General features: G+C 42.6%; 1 protein-coding gene across 3 annotated transcripts in view; it reads right to left on the reverse strand.

Moving 5' to 3' along the window:
* The window catches only part of SWEETIE (HEAT repeat-containing protein), a 198,277-nt gene that overhangs the window by 26,209 nt on the left and 150,536 nt on the right, over positions 1-21,532 (reverse strand). For all 3 annotated transcript variants that reach the window (XM_087393941.1, XM_087393940.1, XM_087393939.1), the window contains exon 35: positions 14,551-14,607. In XM_087393941.1, the coding sequence (XP_087250067.1) occupies positions 14,551-14,607 (57 nt within the window). The remainder of the gene's footprint in view (positions 1-14,550; positions 14,608-21,532) is intronic.

Consider the following 21,532-nt stretch of genomic DNA (forward strand, 5'->3'; position numbering starts at 1 on the left):
TGTAACAGCCCTAGATTCGACATCTCAATGAAGCTTCAAGTTCATTCTTAAAATCTGCAATTTTCTCTTCACTTGTGCTTTTGAAGGACAAGACGTGCCTCTAAAGGTCATAAAGTGCCGTATGTAGCTTCTTGTATACTTTGTGCTCTCGACCAGGCATATGAAAACCAACAAGTTGATCACAAAAACTTATTCACGCAAGTACCCATTGAGGAAATCTGTTTTGATATCCAACAATGTACTTCCCATCCAAAATAAGCAGCTAATTAAACAACACACATCGATAGTGGTCATTTTGGAAGTGGGGGCATAGATCTCATCATAATCTATCCCTTGTTGCTGAGAATAGCCTTTGGCAACCAGTCTTGCCTTGTATCTATCCATGACACCATCAGATTTTCTTTTGATTTGTACACCCACCTTGTCCCCAAATCCACCGGTTTCAATGTATTGTTTTTCTAGATGGAATCCAATTCTGATATCATGGATCACATCCAATGCTCATTGTCTTGAGAATCCTCAAAACTGTTAGGTTCATCTGTATCACACAGTGAACTCATCCAAGCTGTATCAGCATAGTTTGCTCCTCCTGTTCCTCTTGAACGAGCCCGTCCTACTGGAGGGAGGTGCTGAAAGTCTGCTGTCCTGCAGAGTTTGTAAGAGCCACCTGGGGATTATTCAAGCTTCCTGTGAAGCAACTCTCTCATCTTTGACAACCTCATGCACATCCTTATGTGTAATAGGCTGATCATGGACCTGATTTGGAGCATTCTACTAGCTTTTATAAGTGCCTTGCATTGCCAATGGGAGTAACTTCTCAAACATATTCTGAGAACCTGCTGCTTATCATGGACTGATGTGCAAAATACACACCCCTACTGACAAAATGCTTTTAGTTTGAGGATTGTAGAGACTGTAATCTTTGCTCTCATTGTGGTAGCCAACAAAAGTTCACTTAATGGCCTTATCATCTGGCTTGCTTCTTAACTGACTAGGCGTATATATATAGATTGTGCATCTTGAGGTAGTCAACCTTGGGTTTTCTATTATACCAAGCCTCAAAGGGAGTAATTGTTTTAAGGCCTTGGTTGGGCATTTGTTCAAAATGTGTGTTGCAGACATTATTGCCAACAACCAAAATCTGTGTGGCAATCTTTTCTCTTCAATCCTTTATCACCATCAGAGGCCTACTTCTTCTCCCAGCAACACCATTTTGTTTAGGTGCGTATGGGGTTGTACATTGATGCTTAATTTCTTCTCCAGAAATCTTTAAATGCATCTGACATATACTCCCCACTCAAAGTCTGCACTTTGCTCCTTGACTGATTCTCTAAGATCCTGGATCTTAGTAGTGATCTGACATTGAATCACTTTTCTGCATTCTGACTCTGTCAAGCTGTCGTTTCAAATAAGCAATCCAAGCCTCATTCTTTGCCTGATACATATTCTCCAAAGTATCCCAAGCTTGCTTGGAAGTCATGGAGGAGCAAATATGAGGTATACAAAACCTTTTGACAAATCATATAATGAGAGACATAGCCTGGCATCTTTGGCATCCTATCTCCTTTGATCTCAAGTAGAAACAATAGCTACAGCTGGCTGTTCTGGATCACCTCCTTGCTGAGCTGTAGCAAGAGCAATAATTGCATCTGCTGGGCGGACCTTATCACTTGTGACAAAGCCCCAAAGACTCTTTGCAGCTAATAGATTCTTCACCATAGACCACCATCATAGATGTATGCACAAGTAATTGCTCTAAAAGATTCACGTGCTGTGAATGGTATTACACCTACAAAATTTCACACAACCACAAGCCAATGCTTGGCCAAACTATGCACGACCTCACTGAATTCTTACTATACAGGAATGAATCTTTGATTTTAGGACAGCAAAGCACCTCGAAAACAGTCCCAAATATGATTGAAAATTGCCAAAGACGAGGCAAAAGTATCCCCCCCCTCAGTGAAAGCTAGACAGTCTGGGCAAAAATATGTTTTTTTAAACATAGGATGGTACAGTTGAAGAACAGAACACTAAATGCTCCAGAACAGAGGAGAGTACAGAAACCAGTGAAAAACCAGTCAAGAATCACTGAAAAGCTAGTTGAAATCACTGGAACCCAGTTAAAATCTGGTTGGTCAGGAGCAGAACTGCTGCAGCACAGTAAAACAGAACCAAGGCGGTCAAAACAGCCCAAAACAGGGGTGATTTCCTTCAATATAGGGGTGGTATTCTTCAAAACAGCATGAAACCATTATCAGATTGTAAAAACTGATGTAAAAAATACCAAAAACTGAGGCAGCCTTCAGTGCAGGGAGAAACCACCAAAAACCAGGTTGATGAGCAGAAAAATCACCTCCGGCAAAGGCAGTTTTGATTGAAACAGGAGCGATCTGTCCTAGAACAGTGCCGGGATCTCTTGGGATGCCAAAAATGAATGCAGCCTGACTCTAGGAGGTCGACCAGCAAGAGTTTTCACGACGAAAGTGCAGGTTCTTTTGACAAAAGTGTTCTTAGACGTGTGGGGGAGCAAGGGGTGGCCTGTTTGGATAGCAAATGATGGAGATGGGGGCACAGAACACAATTTGGAGAGAGCAAAACATTAGAATTCACCAGTTTTCGTTGTAAGATCGAGAAGTGAAAGAGTACAAGGGTTGTCAACATGACAGAACCATAGGGCAATCCAGACTAAGGTTAGAACTCACCTATCAAGACTCAACCACAAACTCTAGATAAGTAATAGGTACCCCTGACCTTTCTAACAGAATATACAGTTGTACTGCCTTAATATAGTAATATTTCCAGCACTTTGTACTGTCATGCTCTCTAACCTGATGTCCTCCATGAGGAGATCTAGGCAATCTGAACCCAAGAATTCCATTATATTGCCTCCACAAGCTCTCCCATCCCCGTGCAACTACTTGCGTAGTCTGTAAGAAGCTGGACCACATGTTAAGGCCCTATCTTAATGATAGCCTCTGAAATGTGCTTAAAAATGACGTCCCTTAGTGCTCCCCCTCTACCTATATGTTTTAGGAAATAGGTACCAAGGCATGAGGACACCAATATATTAGTGATGCCCCTCCTAACATCACTCCAGCCATTAGAGAGAATGTAGCCAAAGTGCTTTGTTAATCCTAGCTATCTCAAGGGTAGATGTCATCATCACTATATGTCCCATGTGCCCATGCATCTATAGATCCCATAGATGGCACGGCCTTGATCATTCTTTTCCATTGTAGTGTTTGCAAAAACGTTGAAAGAAAAAATGCGTTGGATCACAATCCTCCTAATTTAAATGTTTGTCACACGCCACCGCTCTTCCTACCAAGAGTATGTAGACAAGGTACTTGGTGATCCCCTCCTCCTTTTGAAAGTAGGCATGGCAGTAGGTGATGGTGAGGATGTAGCATAAACAACACTCCTTGCCTAGTCTTTCTCCTACATGGGAAGGGACCAACAATAGTACCAGAATTCAAAGTCAATAGCATCATCGAGGGTGATCTTGTGTGGCCCCAACAAATCATCCTCTTGGAAGGCACCAGACATGGTATGAGGCGCATTGAAGAGTTGTGCCTTCTCTCCTAAACTTGTTGTCCTATCTCTGCAAGAAATAAAGGATATGCACCAATGCCCCTGCAGCTAAGGCCAGACACATGACAAATACGACGTGTCTTGGATCTCACAAATTCCTCGCCAAATTAGTTCCACTTTCACTTCTTGTTTCCTGATCCCAATGCCACTACAGGGTTTGTCATAGTGGTATGGATCCCCTAAAGAGGACTCACGGTCTTAGGCGATGAATGAAGTTTGAACTGCACATACAGGGAGCAACATGCCATGAACATTGGTTCCATAATAAGTAAGTCTGAGGTCATAAGTTATAATTAGAGTTACTTGAAAGAGAGGCCACCCACAAAGTCGTAAGGACCTCAAGCTGTGAAGGACTCGGGGTAAAAGAGCCAAATGAAGGAGCGAATCTGATCCTATGAACCTTGAAGGGTCGATTCTCAGCATCTTTGTTGAAACCTTTCTTGAACCAAAACACAGCTTCAATATTCAATTTGAAGCAAATTTGAGCACTTAGCACTTCAAAAACGGTTTCGAATACCATTTGGAACCTTATTTCAACTAGAAAAACTTAACAATGAAGTTGGAACTTGAACTGTTATAGATTGAGAAGTTGAGAGAGAGAGAGAGAGAGAAGAAGAAGAAGAAGAAGAATATATTATCGTCCTCTGAAGACCAAAAATCGGCCTATGGGACCTGAGCAATACAAAATCCTCGGAGAGAGAGAGAGAGAGAGAGAGAGAGAACAAGAACACAGCACTAGGGGCTAGCTACCCCCCTCCTCTTCCCCCAGAAGGTCTTTATCGCATTAGAATCTCTTTGTTCGAGGCGACTCATGTGGGAGGAGAGTCTGTAAGGTACAATTCTCAATACAAATGGGAGCCTAGAGGCCCTTATTTTATAGACTAGGCCAGCAGCTAGAAAGCATGTGCTTTCTAAAAGCTGGGCTTGCTTTTCTTGCCTAAAATAGGCACTTTTCCCTAGAAAGTCCGGTTGTCTCCAAAATCTTTGATTTTCCCTAAAAGCATGGGCTTTTCTTCACAGAGTGGGGCGCCTTTGATGCTTTTAGCCCGAGTGGGCCCGTCATTAAATTGGGGCACCACTTGTCTTGTGCTTTTCGCCTTAAAAAGTGGGGAAATTTAGCACCCTCAAATGTCATGTACCTTGCATAAACAATATCCAACACTTTAACGCATTGAAGGTTAGCCAAATGCATGCATTCTAGTCCTTGGACTAATCCTAGTCCCTTCTAGGCATCCTAGAACTAATCCTAGTCAAATGCATGCATTCTAGTCCTTGGACTAATCCTAATCCCTTCTAGGCATCCCCATAGTGTTATCTAACCAGTGCAATGCAAAGGAAAATAATGTTGGAGGTTAGCATCCCATGGTTAGGTTAGGGCATGAGTGAAAGCCTTGTTGTGGGTGTGCCCGCCTCCCGTGAGGCTAGCATAGTGTAGGGTAGGGTAGATATGCCTATGTGGAGGTGGCTCGGGGCCCAATGGGCATGTGAGCAGGTTCCTATGATGACGTAGTATTGCGAGGTGTTCCCAGGTGGGTACGGGCCAAATATGGCTCTGTTTGGGGATCCGTTGTTGGCCTCGTGCTGCCACGTGGCAGCCCATGCGGAGTCACCTAAGCTGGCTGGTGTGGCCACCCATGGATGCTGTGTCCCACCTCTAGCAGGCCTTGTATGAGCAGAGGTTGGCCAACCTGTCAGTCGGCCACCTAGGCTCTGCTTGGCCTGATTGGGGCAGGGGGTCAGCCCCCCTATATGGCTGTCTAGCAGCCCTTTTATGCGGCAGGAGGGGGTCAGCCCCTTGGAGCATCTCAGTCAGCTCTAGAGGCAGGTGTTCAGCCCCTTGATAGGGCTGTGTGCCAGCCCCCATGTGCAGTAGGGGTCGGCCCTATGGAGTAGGGTGGGTCGGCCCACCTAGGCCTGCTGGTCGGCCAGACAGATCTGCTGATGGGGGAGGGTAGGCGGCCTATGTATAGGCCCCCTCCCTCACATGTTGATCTCAATGTGGAGGATCACTTGCATCTTTCAGTGGCGGTTTTTCCCAGTTGTTCAGGGGGTTTAGGCTGAGATCCCTTGCAGTCTTTCTCGTCTCTCTCTCTCCTTTCAGTTCAGTTTTGTGTTTGGCTTGGTTTGCTCTCTCCATTTCTGTTCAGTTCTGCTGCAGTTCTCACCTGGTATCAGAGCCACGGTTGGCTAGAGACCGCTGACACATGGAGGGAGTGTGGAGCCACAAAATTGAGAGGAGATTTAGGGCTGCTGTTAGGAGGTGTTCTTGACAAGTGGGCATAGGTGTGGACTGTACTGGTGTTAAGGTTTTTTTCAAGGGTGTTTTCAGATTCGAAAGGAGTTCTTGAGGGTCACAACAGCGAAGGTGTGAAGGTACCTAGGCCCCAAGCCTCTTCACCATCTTCTCCAGCCTGTGCTCTCATTCTCCGTCAAACCCCTTCTCGACCTTGTTTCCCATCCACCCTCTTTTTCGCATTCCGACTCTCTCTTCAGTCCAACATGTCCACCCTGGCTGAGATGGCGGAGAGCCCTCTTTTCTTGTACTTTCTGATAACCTTGAGCTCTTTATTCTTTGTGTGGCACACAGTCTGTTCTTTCTGGGCAAATTGATGCCCCTCTTTCTTGGTAAATCTGTGCCTTTTGTTTTTCTTGCCTTTCTTTGTCTTGTGGAGCTGACTGCTTCTTCTTTGGAGTACACAAGCCTGCAAATTTGCTATAGGTAGACACCCATGAGTGGTTCCAAAAAATGTTTTAACATCTTCCTTACGGAATGATTCTGGAATAAAACTAGCCGTCTCTGCTAAGGATTTCATGTTTTCCCTCAGCTCTTCTTTCTACTTGTCCATATCAACCGTATGAATGGTCATAAAGCTCCAATTCCTTCTCCAATTATGAAGTCCCAAAGAAAGGGAGCCATAGAATCTGAGAACACTTAGGTCAATGATCAATATATAAACCACTGCCATAAAACCAATTCTTTCCTTAAGTTTCAGACTCATGAATAGTGTCTTCATGAAACAAATTCAAGAAAACAATCCATGTTTTTCGTTGTATGACATCGTCTCTGGTGGTCTTTCCAAATCTTCTTTAGAAACCTTATAAAAGCTTCCCATTTTCACACATTGAATCCTGAAAAGCAACTTGCTTTCTACATGCTATAACTTTCTGGTATGTGGGAGAGTTCTAGAATAAAAGAGATTCTTGTGCACTAACATAAGAAAACTTTGACATAATATCATCCTGGTGCTCTATATTCATTTCAGAAATTCGCCTCACCTGATCTCCATGCTGCAAGGTTACTTGTGGGGGATAAGGTCCCAACCACCCTTTTGGTTTTTTAAAGAAAAACCAACAGATTTCATAAGAAATACCTCTAATTTTCAGAATTTCAAATCAATATATAAATATAAATATAAATGTGTGTGTGTGTGTGTGTGTGTGTGTGTGTGTGTGATGATCAGGATTGGCAATTGCACCCCTCTGCTACATGCTCTCATCCTATTCCTCTGCCTGTTTTGACTTCCATCAAAGCCTACAAGCTTCTTCAGCCTGCCCCATGGATTCATCAATATGCTAATACTCTGTGGCATATCAGGCAGCCCCTTTCATGGTGGCGGAAGAATCTCCGAATATTATGGAGGTGTAAAATGCCTTTGAAACAAAGACTTTTTCTTTGGAGATGCATGACCGGCACATTGTCAGTGGGAATCACACTTGCCAAACGTCACATTGCACCATCCACATGCTTACGGTGTCAGGCTCCTTCAGAGATTGTCCCTCATTTGCTTTGGCACTGCCCGTCTTATCGGAACCTCCTTTGGAAAATTTTAGATCATCTTCGCCTCCATTTTCCGAGTCACAGATTTGGGAAACATTTCTGGTTATTTGGCAGATTTATAAGGTCTTTATCTCAATACTCACTATTTCTCTCATGGGTGAGATATTGGACTCTTTGGACAATCTGGGATGAGCATAATTTGGCATACTTGGGCCGCCAGATTCACAAGTCATATGAATCTTTCAGAGCCTCATTGCGGCAATCTTTATATGATGCCTGCCATGAGGGTGATATACATGCTTCTTGCATAGAGCTTTTCTTTTTATGCTTCTGATCTTTGGGATACTCTCCATTTTTTAGACTTCCCATCTTATAAAGTTATGAGAATATAAATACAATGCACTGGATTTACCACCCAAAAAAAAAAAAAGTGTGTGTGATGATCCTTTGGTTCAAAAGTTTCAGCTGCCTGCTTATGTGAAGAAAGCACATAAGGGTCCCAAGAAAATCTTTTTTGATGACGGAACCTATATGCCTTTACATATGTTTTTAGCTAGCATAAGGCTCACTCTGGAGATGTGGTTCTTATGTCCTCTCCTCCAGCCTCCTAGTTTATGAGATCTTTAAGATGTTTGGATCTTTGATGTTTGTAACTTGTGTGTGGTTTTTACCTCTTCTGAGGTTTCCCACTTCTTAATAAAGTTTTACAAAAAAAAAGTGTGTGTTTTATTAGATCCTCCACCACCTGGTATGTAAATTTTATCTTGGTAGCCTTATGAGTTTTTCTCTCTGAGGCCTACTTGTAAAATTTTCTCTTTTGTACTTCATGGTGGGTTTTTACCTCTTTTGAGGTGGGAAGGTTTTTACCTCTTTTGAGGTTTCCCACACAGAAATATAAGATTTCACTTTTTTTTTTTAAATGTGTGTGCGCGCGCGCAAGGGAGATTCCCGACTGTTCCTTTTGGGAAGTCTCTCTAGCTCTTTGGTTTTCATCCATCCAATCCGGAGTTTCATCTTTTCTTTGTTTGGGTTTGCTATTGGGCACTTTGGACTTTATGGACATCCAGCAACTATAAAGTCTTTGGTGATCCTATATTTTCCTTGTTTGGCTTTTTTAAGCGTTCTCTGCAGCAATCCTTCTTTGATTGCTTGCAGATCATGATGTACATATAGCATATACTGAGATTTTCAGCTGATGTAATTTCAGCTACCTCGTTTTGAGGTCGCTACTCTTGCAATATAATCAATCAAAAGTTTCCACTAAAAAAAATGTGTGCGCGTGTGTGAACAAAGAAGCAGCTTATAATTCACTCGTCCTCCAATTGTCCTCTAAAGATCATCTGCTGTCCATAGCAAATAAATATGCAGAAGAAGAGAGCAGAATTAATTCCATGGGTCTTTCGCAAGGATTTGTTGTACTGATTGCCTCAAATTGTGGGTATACATCCCAAATCACGATCTGAGCAGAACTGAGTCTGAATATTGTTGGTCACAATTCATAGTCAGAAACATTGAATTGTTGATTAGAAAGTAGCTTGGCTTGGATCGCAAACTAAGGAAGCAATAGACTTTCAATTGAAATCAATAATGTTGCATTGAGGGAGCAGCCAGATATTGACCTAGAAAATTGACAGTGAAAAGAATATCCGGTCGAGTGTTCAACCTGACAAACTGTAGACAACCAACAAGATTGGCATAGGGTTGATGTGAGTCGATCGAGTATTTTTTATAGAGCTCACAAGACAAGGAGTGGTCGCAGAGTGAGCATTCATCAAGCCAAACTTTTGAACTGCATCTTGAATGAATTTTGTTTATGTCTGAACTTGGTCTTTTGCATTACTACCTGGGCATTCATTTTGCTAGCAGTGAGATATTGATGTCACAATCCAAGTATATTGGACAGCTTTTGCAGCATTTTCAGTTTGAGGATTGCAAGCCAGTATCCACACCATTAGAGCCTGGTTTTCATTTCTCTTCTGAAAATGGTAGCGGTGCATTTGATGTCACTCTCTATCAATAAGCAGTTGGTTGTTTGATTGTCATATGAGATCCGATCTTCAGTATGTTGTCTCACAGTTGAGTAGATATCTTCTATAAGTCAAGCTTAAAATTTGCAATTTGCTCAGCATGTGTCCCAGTCACAAGCATGTCATCCACATAGAGTACTAAAATCAGAAAATTTGTCCCATCTGAACATTCTCAATATTCAAATGCATTTACTTGCTCACACAGGGAAAATGCTGATACAGTTTATGCAAGGAGATCAGCCTTGGGCTTTCATGATCCGCTCTCTCTTATTACATCTTCATACATCTGCCTTTGGAAATTGGCAGCCTACTCAGTGGGATTTTTTATTTGGCTCTATCCAAGGCAAGATCAGAGGCTGCCCTTTTGTCTCTCATCTGCTTCTTGATTGGAAACACATTCTATCCCACTTGGAATGGCATGGCAGGGACTCTCTCTCGGGCAACTCTTTGAGGGTAGAGAATATTTTTTGGTCTAAAGTATTCCACCCTCCTTTGGCCATACAAGAACCCCGACGTTCTTATTTTCTCTCCTTCAAAGGCATTTCATCTGTGGCGGATGTACTTTAGGATGATAGCACAATTTTATCCTTTTCTATGGCTGCTCGCAAATATGGCTTGGGAGCTCATTATCATCCTTTATGGCATAAAATTTCAGCAATGCTCCAACTGTACTTGCCGGTACCTCATTTGGAACTTCAGAATCGGCTTGAGGATTGGATTTTACGCTCTCCTTCCTTATACGTCCATCCTTTGAAGCTCTCACATATCACCGTGTCATCACTGTATAAAGTGTTATTACCTCCACCTTGGATTTCCCACAGAGCAAATACTGTTTGGCATATGGATCATCCAATGAAGTGGTGGAGAAAAAGGCTGCGTCTCCTTTGGCATTACAAAGTCCCTCTTCGACAACAGCTTTTTCTATGGCAAGTTCTCCTTGGCATTTTTCCATCCAGACAGTTACTCGCACAGACATATTGCTTCAGCTGTTTGTCACAGATGCCAGCACTCTACTGAATCAGTTTTTCATATCTTTTGGTCCTGTCCAAATACTTCTGATCTCATTGCTCTCATCAGACAGAGGCTTCGACAGCGATTTCCTACTGTTACTTTTGGCAGATTTTTCTGGTTGTTTGGCTTTCATCCACAGAGACAGGGTTTTGATTTATTTTTTGTATGGGTGCGCTATTGGTCCCTATGGACCTAATGGATGGATAGAAATCATAGAGTCTTTGGTGATCCACTCTTTTCATCCTTTCTTTTTTTCAAACGATCTCTGCAACAATCATTCTACGATTGCTTTCAAACTCGTTTGATTGATCAGGATGTGTATACAGCTTATACTGAGATCTTTAGTTGAGTAGTAGCTACTTCGTTTTTGAAGTAACTATGAATGTAATTATTTTACTGAAATAAAAGTTTTCTTCCCGCAAAAAAAAAAAAAAAGTGTGTGCTCTGACCCAAGTCCAAGTAGCATAAGATAACTTGAGTGCATCACCCAATAGTATAGCCTTCCAATTGAGGGGTTTCCCTACGTGTATCTGGACAAATTTTCAAACTTCCTTAACACTAGGGCATGACACAAAAAGATGGAAGATATCTTCCTACCTGCAAGTGGATCTCTTACAAGTCCCATCTCCTTTGCCTATCCTTAGACTCCTGCAATTAGTCCATCCACCTTTATGCATAATGAGCCAGAGTAATATGGACATTTCCTCTAGTATTTTCTTTTGCCATAACAAAACAAATCTGTTTCTCCACTTATAGGCCTTGTCAGCAAGCTTCCACCTGTTATTCAACGTAGTGTACAATTCTTCAATGCCATCTGATAGAGTAGGTATAGGTAGAAGGTGGGGACTTCCCACCCAGCTAAATTCCTTGCCATAATTTAACACTCTATCCCCTTTCCAGGTGAGGTCATTGTTAATCTGCTCATAACAAGTGCCTGATCTTGATTGGATAGTCTAAATTCTCTTCTAATCTCATGCCATTCTTTCCATCTGATGTTCTCTTCACTCCAAAGTTGACCCGAGATCTGAAGCCCTTTCTTGAAAAGTTGCCAGGCTTTTATCAGGTCATCATCTTTATTAGGCTGGTTTTTTAGTAGAACCGGTACCCAAATAGAGTCTAATCCCATGAATGACCCTTTACCAATAAATACAATAAGTCCTTTGATTTGTTCAAAAGCAAACCATAGGGATTTCCACAATTGGCTCCCCTTGGTTGTACATGGATCTGGGTTACAAATGGCAAATAGCATGGGGAAGTCTCTCCATTTGGGAGCTCTTACAGGTCTGACAAACTTGAAACTCCAGAGCAAAAGATTGGCGCCAGGATTAGATATTGCTTTTATAATCCACTTGGCTGCTAACTTCCAAGCAGCTTGCTAGATGTTAAAAAAACCCATGCCTCCTTCAGCTCTGGGTCTAGTACAAAAAGACCACCTAGCTTTAGAAATCCTTCTTCTAGTGTCACTGTCCCCCCACAAGAAAGATCTGCATATTCTGATAAACTTTTCAAGCCCAGTCTGTGATGAAGCACACCAGCAAGACAAATAAAAGATAGAGATAGGGTATATACAATGATTCAATACTACTAGATTGGCTTGGAACCCTCTCCATCTATCACACTTGGTTCTAAATCTATTAAGAAACCAGTCCCACCTACCTTTCATACTGACCTTGAATCCCATGGGTATACCTAGGAGTCGACCTTGTGGGATTTGTTTGCACCCTTTTGCTTTTAACTGCTCCTGGTCTTTTTCTGAAAGTAAAGCATATTCCGTTTTAACATGATTAGCCTTTGAACCAGAAGCAAGATAGAAAATGTCAACACATTTCAAGGCATTTTCAATGTGTTGAGGAGTCTTCCTGATAGTAAGATTGGTATCATCTGCAAACTGTTGGTTCACCAAGTGTTTCCCTGATGGCCATTCAATTCCTTTGAGAGCATCCTTGTCCACTTGATCCTGGATTAGCCAGCCAAAGCATCTACTGCAATTGCATATAGAAGAGGGGCAAGAGAACAACCTTGTCTAATGGATCTCTTTAACATAAAAGCCTGAGACATTTCTCCATGAGAATACAAAGCTTGGCAGACACATTTGTAAGAAGTAGTTTTACAAAAGAGGTAAACCTTGATCGAATGCCCAAGTCTTGGATAGATTGTACCAGGAAGTCCTAGTTTAGTCTGTCATAAACCTTATCAAAACCAATTTTGATAAAACAAATATCATGTTTTGTCTCCTTAGCATGAGCACATCCCTCCCACAAATTTATTATGGCCTCCAGGAGGTGCTACCTTTTATGAAACCTTTTTGCTCTTGCAGAATCCATTTGTCCATTTTGTTCTTTAATCTATGTGCTAACACTTTGGCGAATATCTTGTAGCTACAGTTGAGCATTCTCAAGGGTCTCCAATTCTTTAATCCTGTCCTATCACCCTCTGGAATTAACTTGATCACCCCTCCATTTAGGTGATCTGGTAAACTGCCCACTGCCATACACTCCTGCTAGAGCTAGAGAAGGCAAGGATCAGTAGTCTCCTCCCAAAAGGCTTTGTAAAACTCTACTAGTAGACCATCTTCACCAAACGTTTTGCCATATGCCATGGCAAAAATTGAGCTCTTGCAGTGTAAGATCCAAATCAAGTTCTTGACTGCTGCTGACAGCTTTGGCGCGCTAGGGCAGGTGGGAAGAAAGGGAAATGCCACTACTTTTTAAGCCAGGTTACTATATAACTGAATGCAAGAGGTGATTGGCCAAAGAAAAGAGAATGGCTCATAGGGATGCCACCAAAGAATGTGTGTGAAGGGTGCATCTTGGGTAAAATGCACAAGAATGATGTTCCAAATGGTATGCTACAGAACATGCCTCATAGGGTGTCACCAAATAATGTGCGTGAAGGGTGCATCTTGGGTAAAATGCACAAGAATGATGTCCCAAATGATAAGTCAGTAAGAGCTGTCAAGAAATTGCAGTTTATTTGCAACAATGTGTGTGGTCCCATGCAAACCCATTTGAAAGCATCTATAAATTTTAGCCTTTCTCCAAGTTTTCCTCTTGAAAGCATAATCTGAAGTATCTAATTGTTTTCAACATTTTGTTGTAATGGCTGAAAATGAATCAGGTTGCAAGCTGAAGACCCTTCATACAGTTAGAAGCGGGGGGGGGGGGGGGTGTGGGAATATTTGTCTGATGCATGCAAAGCATACTTTTCTGCCAAGGGGATAAACCATCAGTGTATTATGCCATACACACCACAGATGAATGGTGATGGAGAGTGCAAGATGCATGGCAAAGGGCAACCACTGCATCACAAGTTTTGGCTCGACACCATCGTATGTGCAGCACACATTTTGAGCCGGTGCTCTACATAGACTTTGAAGACCATCACTCCATCTGAGGCCCGGTATGATAGAAAGCCTACAGTTGACTATCTCCGGACTTCTTAAATGAGAGTAAAGGAAGCAAGGGAGAGCAATGCACCAAAGAGGGCGCAAGGCATTGTAAGCGGATTAAGGAAGACAAGGACAAGCAGGCAAATGAATGATGCAATGGCAGCAAGTAAGAGAACAAATGTGGCTGGATAGCGAACTGGCACAATGTAACCTTCTGACTGCAGCACGCCACCACGAGAAGCTTAAACAACCCAAACAGTATTAACCAGCAGGCTTTCCAAAATACTTCCTGCTGTGGACACCTTCCTAAGATGCAGTTCAGGAAGAAAGAACAACCAACCGGCACAACCTAGCCTTCCTACATAGAGCAGGCTATCACAAGGAGCTACAACAGCACAGGACATATGACACAAGCCCAAAGAATTACCAGGCATCATTTTCTGAAGGAAGACTTTAGGCAGGCATTCCAAGCATTTCTTGGTCTACACAACTCCCTAACAAATGGTTTTGGCATTTCTTGCTGCCCAAACAGTGCCTCAGAAGAACAAGGCATGTAACATGCAAAACTGCTTCACTTTTCTGTTTGATAGCTTGAAGGTGTGCCACTCGTGAATACTTGGTAAAATTAATTCGGGAAAGAAGAACATGAAAGATGTGTAGATGGACCATGTGAGGAATCATGACAAGAGGAAACCCAAAAAAAAAAGAACAGAAAGACCACTAACAACACCACAAATGAGCAATAAAAATACCTGGTATTGTTCCAAGAGAAGATGTTCATTGAAGTCTGGATCCTCTGTTTCTCCAAACTGCATAACGCATATCCTTAGGTCGTGAAACAAAGAAACAAAGCACAAAATTGCCAGAGCCAGATATATTGAAACACTTGCATTGCAAGAATTATTTTCATGAAGTCCAACACCACTTTTCTTCACTTAGTAAATCATCAGCAGATGAAACATTGAAAACATCTTGACGCACTCATTTTCCTGTCTTTGTTCTTGTGTTGATAACATGTTCTGGGAGCACTGTGACGAATACGAAGTGCCTATCATAGCACTGGATACAAATTAATAAACATATAGATGTAACTAAATAATAAACTGTGAACAAACAAATAAACTGATTTAAACAGATGCACCTATATACATAAATGTGTGTGAACGTATTTGGACCATAGGAAAATTGTCAAATGGGAAATTGAAGCCAAGTAACAGGCTCTCCTTGATAAAGGTTGTTCTTCTAAGGAGTTTTTTAAAGCTTGCATCATAAGAAAGAAAGAAAGAAAGATGTATTAACGTCGTCAGGAGGTCTCGTGGGCCCATGAGACAAATTACAATCACCAACAGTAAACCATACGAGCCACTGACGGCTGGAGCAGAGGCTCGCTAAGGCCCTTTGCAGGCTACTAAGTACTAAGCTAAAACCAAAGTAGTACTTAAACTAAAAAAAAAAACACATAACCTGGTGCCGGGGTGGCTCTCCTATGAGCTGCAAAAATATTTCCCAGGTTTTGACACCTGATGGTGGTTGGACTTCCTCTTGGATGCACCTTGCTCAAGCATGTGTCACTCGATTTGCCCAACAATTTGGGAATCTGGGATCTCACTCACAGGAGGCTTTGCTTGCACGACGTAAGCTTTTACAGCATGTCTCTCCGATTATCACTCCTATCCAGGCCATGCAGCTTGATGCACCTTTCACAGGGAGGGAGTTGTCTGATGCATTAAAACAATGTGGCAAATGGAAGTCTCCACATTGGTATGGTCTTATTGTGGAATTATTTCTTACATATTGGGATGCTCTCAAGCCTGTTTTATTGAATATGATGAATTATGCTTGGGAAAATTGGCAAATGCCAGATGCTTGGGAGAAAGGGTTAGTCAAGTTGCTCCCAAAAAAACATCTATGTCATTGGAGACTGACTTACACTTATGCCAATCATTTATAAGTTGGTTGCTAAAACGGTGATTGATAGAATAAAAGGTTTTCTACATGATGGTCAGCATCCTAGCCAATATGGCTTCATACCTCGTCCACATTTCACCGATAATATTGCCAATGCTTATATCGGCATAGAATATGCAAAGTGCACACAACAAGATGTGCTTTTGCTGCAACTAGACATCACCATAGCATTTGAAATTGTTCAATGGGACTTCATCTCTCAAACCATGCACTGTTTGGGCTTTGGGGATAAAATGCAGCATGTTATATGTCGGATGTACTCTAAGAGGAAAGCTGCCTGCATCATGTCTCTGATGACATTTATGATCTATGGACTTTGCATCGATCAATGAGACAGGGATGCCCGCTTAGCGCACTGCTCTATGCAATAGCTATTTATCCAATGCTTCGGGATATATATTACCTTGTGGATACTGATGCCTTGCATAGTTTAGAGATATATGGCAGAAAGCCAATGACTGCACCAGCTTATGTAGATGATTTCTTCTTCACCCCCAAAAATACTAAGAAGTATATTTTGCAACTCATGAGTGCTTTATCCTTGCATGGGTTGACTATGCTGGCTTGCAAGTACATTTTCAAACATCGAAGCTTCTGCCTTTACATGCTAAAGACTAGCATTCCTCTCTATGGCCTGGGTAAATTGTGTTGCCCAACCAGCTTGTTCGGCATCTAGGTTATCCATTGGGCTGTGACGCCAACAAACAGATTAGGTACTTGAAAAGCTTGAAAAGAAACTTGAATATTGGAAGTTAGCCACTTGGCCACTACATGTTCATCTCCGTATTGTGCAATTCATTTTAGTTGCCTACATATAGTTCTTCCTTCCTCTGATGATGTTTATTAAGAAGGATATTCATTTTAGTTACCTACATACAGTTCTTCTTGCCTCTGATGATGTTTATTAAGAAGGATATTCAATAAAAAAGCTAAATTTGTACGATTGGATATATTCTAGTCTTACAAAAGCTATTATTATTATTTTTAAATGTACGCTCTTCTGGAGACTTTTTGGCACTCGAGGCATGGCTGTAAGAGCCTTAGATCTATGAAGCGCCTCTACTCACCAAAAATGCATGGCGGTCTGAATATTTCAAATATTCACGTTCATATTTTGGCACATAAGGGAAAGATGACACATTGATGGAAAAGTTAAGGGTCGGTCTGAATATTTCAAATATTCACGTTCATATTTTGGCACATAAGGGAAAGATGACACATTGATGGCAAAGTTATGGGTTGCTCTTTTTCCTCTACAATTCTTTCAAATTGGAAAGAAATTCTTTCTCATCTCAAATGGCAAGGCCGCACCTCCCTTGAAAGAAATTATTTGCATGTTGGAACTCTGTATTTGTCAAAGGTAAACCTTGCCTTGCAAGAACCCATGCGCTCTTCTTTCATTTCATCCACAAGGATACAATTATTGGGTGATGCCACGGGGACGTAAATTTCAATGTACGACTAAACCCGTGAACATTTTGGCCGTGAGGGGCTGGCCTAGAGGAAGCGCCAACTTCCTAGAAGTCCCTAGTCTAGTTCAGAGTGCACCCGTTAGGCCCAAATGCTAGGTCATAAGAGGGGTCTAAATGTTGGGCCCAAGGAAAACCAATGTTTCATTGGTAATCGAGTGTTAGAGCTTTAATGTGGGGGGCAAACCAACAATGTCATTGGTAAGGAGGGTTAGGGGCTTTAATGAGCCACATGACAATTTGCCATGCACCTTTCTCTCTAAAGGCCCTACATCCAACATTTGACTTCTATCCTTCATTTTGTACAGGATTTTAACGCTACCCTCTTTCTCTCTCTATTGCACGTTTCCTTGGGCACTTCATTTAATGCTGTACAGAATGTGTAAGCTGATGACTGGATCTCATTTTTGCTGCTGGCATGCATCCTAATGCTCCTTCTCTACTCTAGAAGCCCTGGCACGCAGTCCCAAGCTCGTTTTTGCTGCTGTGCGGGCTGTTGGTGCATCTCCCAAGGCCCTCTTGCTGATGTTCTAGCCTTTTTTCTCCTATTTCTAGCCTCTGCACCCGTGTGCCTTGCTCTTCTTTCTGTTCTCACCTCCCAGAATCTGTTTCTCTCTCTTTTCCCTTGGCTGGAAGTCATTTCTACACCCCTGGGGGCCTGGACAAAGGACAGGTGCAAGTAAGATCTTGCCCCTCTTCCATAGACAATGGGTATGGATATTCTGACTTCTTTTTTTATTGCATTTGTCATTTCTGAAGTTGTTCTTGCTTCTGTTCTGCTTCGGGACTCTCTCTAGGCCATACATGTTGTAAACAAACACCCAGCCACAGAGGGTGTGCCTGGAAAGGTCCTAGAGGAACAGTGTATTGCAATTCTTATGCCTTGAGGCTGCTTAAGCACTTTTGGGGACTTGCATTGATACCTTGTCACACTCAGTTGGATGGGCATAGTGGAAATGCCTTAGCCTTGCTTGGTAGTTGGGTGCTCGTGTGCACTGGAATTGGATGCAGGTTGTAACAAACACCCAGCCACAGAGGGTGTGCCTGGAAAGGTGCTAGAGGAACAGTGTATTGCAATTCTTATGCCTTGAGGCTACTTAAACACTTTTGGGGACTTGCATTGATACCTTGTCACACTCAGTTGGATGGGCATAGTGGAAATGCCTTAGCCTTGCTTGGTAGTTGGGTGCTCGTGTGCACTGGAATTGGATGCAGGTTGTAACCAATGATTGGCTTGGACAGTGGAATAGCTAGTGAAGCAAAGTACAAGGGTGAGCCCTTATGGGACGAAATCTTTATGTCATGTTTTTCTCCGAACCTGCAAGTTGGTTGCTAGGTAGAGGGCTGTGCTTAAGCTTTCGAGAACAAGGTTTCAATGTATGGAATTCACGACCAGTTTGTACATGGAGGATCTCCTTCTCTATTGCGGTCAGCTATAATATCCACAGCTGGACAGCAAAGAATTGGCACGGGTGATAGCCTAGGCAGAGCTGTGTGGCTGAGGCTAGTTGTTAGAAACAGCTATGGGTTGTGTCCAAACTTTTTGTGCCAGAGGGATTGATGTTGGACAGTGCCTAGTTTGTTTATGCGGATTCCTAGGGCAGCTTGTCAGAGAATATTCACTGATTTGGATGTCAGCTTGCCAGAGATTTTGTTTTGCTTATAGTTGCCAGTTTGGCCATGGATTAAGCACTTGGACATGTGCTGGATTTTGGATGCCTTGTGCTATGGAATTACGCATTGAGGCTGGATGCCTTTGTAAGCCACGGATTGGCTTGTGTTGCAGGTTGTTGAATGCCTGCCAGGATAAGATTCAGTTGGCTGGTTCTAGATAAATGCAAGGCAGTGACCTTGTTGTATTGTTTGCCTTCTGACTAAATTAAAGAAATACCAAAAGGGGTGCAAACGATTTTGGGGCCAATCTGGTGTTGCGCTTGGGGGCAATCTTGCTCCTGAATATTGTTTCAGTATGTGCTTGGCTTTGCTGGATCTATTTCTAAGTGGCTGTACTAAGTATTGAAGTGGCTGTAATTGATGACTAATGGCTGTAATTGAAATGTATGCCAAGTTAGTTATGGTTTACTGCCCTTTAGGAAACTGAAGGCCAGTTTCAGGTGATGTGCTACATCCGGATGGTACATTGATCTCTTTTCCATTGGCAATCAGACAGTATGGTTTGGGGCTGCATCGTGCAATATATCATGAAAATGATCAGTCTTCAGTTGAGTATAGATCAGCCTGCAAAACACCTTACAACCGCTAACTTAAAACGAACATGTCTCCAACATCTACAAGTTTTATAAATTATTAATAGAGCAACCCAGGCTCCAAAACCCAAAATGGTGAGTGTTGCCACCAAAATCAGATGCCTTAAAGGACATAAAGCATGCACCCTTACCAAACCGTTACATCTCTTTTAATATATCCACTTGCTCGGTAAACAATTCTGCATATTGTTACATTAAAATGTGTTTGCCAAAATGTATGCATTATTTATGCACATACTAGAACCACCAGCAATTCCAATCAAACCATTGCTAAACAAATTGAGTGGCATTTACCTCAAAGAAGGGTTCACTGTCACACAAGAGCTACCCTTTTCTGCTGTATTTATTTTTGCCCTCATATTCTTTTCATTTGAGTTACCTTGTTCTCCCGAGAAGAGCAGCCTCTCTCAGTCCTCTCAGTCCCCGTCAGCTCTAAGCCCTCTCTCAGACCCCTTGCCTTCTCAGCCCACTCCCATCCATCTCTCAGCAGCCCATTGCCCTCTCTCAGCCCTCTTTCAGCCCCTTGACCCCTCTCAGTCCCCCTTGCCTCCTTTCACACTCTACTGGTGATGCATTGGAGCCACAGGGTGGTAAGCCCTCGACATGAGGCCCTTCCATGTATATCACCCTTGCATAACAGTGGAGCAATGGGAGGGAGGTCCTGCGCTACACCCTCTGTTGCACAAACCCTTTCTCATTTCCCTGTATGTGTGTCGATCTCTCTCTGATCATCACTGAACATTGATCATCGTCGATCCCTTGATCCCGGCTGGTCATCATTGTCCTGTCCACACCACTGGTCATCGCTGATCGTCGTTGATCCCAGTTTTGTCACTCAGCCTCTCCCACTCAACACTCAGCCTCTCCCCAAATCCGCTCCTAGCAGGCACTACATGGGGGGGACGCTTTTCCTTATCTGCCTCCACCCTGAATTGCGCTGAACCCCCAGCCCTGATCTCGGGGGTTACTTCAAGCTTTGGGGGGGGGGGGGGGGGGTGTGCAAATTTTCAAGACTACACTATGGAGCAGCTAGCCTCCTTGAAAATGTCAAATTTCACAAACCCTCCCTCCTCGACTCCATTGAACAGAATCGTCCTCCCTCGACTTCATTGAATAGAATCTCCTATTATACAATTGTTACACCCGTACCTCATACCCAAAGACGTATCAGAGGCTAAATCAACCCGTGGACACATGAGCAAAATTTTCAGTTATAACAAGAGACTCGAGAGCTAAGTTAGGTTTGGTAGCAATGGAATCACAAATCCACGATCTGGAAGGGCCCAAGAAGCAAGCAGTGATACATGAGGCAATCCAAACATGCAAGATATCCCCCCCTAACCCTCAACTAGTTTCTGCAGTCAAGAATATGATGAAGTGCAGTCCATAAAGACTAAAGTTCTTGTAGAGGTTGATGTGAAGATCGACAAAGATTTAAGAGGTTAAGGAACATGAGGCCAAGTGTAATAATGCAATTAAAATCAGGATCAGGGGCCTACCCGATGGCCGGTAGAAGGAGCAAGACCTTTGCACAGATTAAGGCGACAGCCCCTAGTATTGAATGGCTAGAACATGATGAAGATGAGATAGATGATGTAAAGTGCATCCATCAAGTTGGGCCTTACACTGTACTTACTCTTAGCACACAGGATGCTGGACTTCACATTCTTCACCAGACCAATAAACTGAAGCGACAAAGAATGTGTAATCAAGCAGCTCACTCGGTATAACTGAGCCAAAAGGAAAGTGAGTTGGCTAAGTTCAGTGTAACCACAGAGGCTGGCAAATGGACATATCGTGAGGCGAGGCCCTCATCAATCTAAACCAAGAGACCCGCAGTCTTAAAGTGATGGATGTCCATTTCAGACCGTAATGTAGGTACTTTATAATAACTCAAAGCCGCTTTATGCACTCCTTGGGAGCTGCCTTCTGCCCTCCTCAAATGGATGTATTAGCTGGTTTTTTTGCTGTCCCATAGACCTGTTTGTGTCCCATGGACATTAAGAGGCTTTCCTTCTTTTTTGTCTACC

This window comes from Dipteris shenzhenensis, chromosome 22 (assembly GCF_047967505.1).
Source record: "Dipteris shenzhenensis isolate YYH24624 ecotype China chromosome 22, Dip_SZ_1.0, whole genome shotgun sequence".
Taxonomy (NCBI): Eukaryota; Viridiplantae; Streptophyta; class Polypodiopsida; order Gleicheniales; family Dipteridaceae; genus Dipteris; species Dipteris shenzhenensis.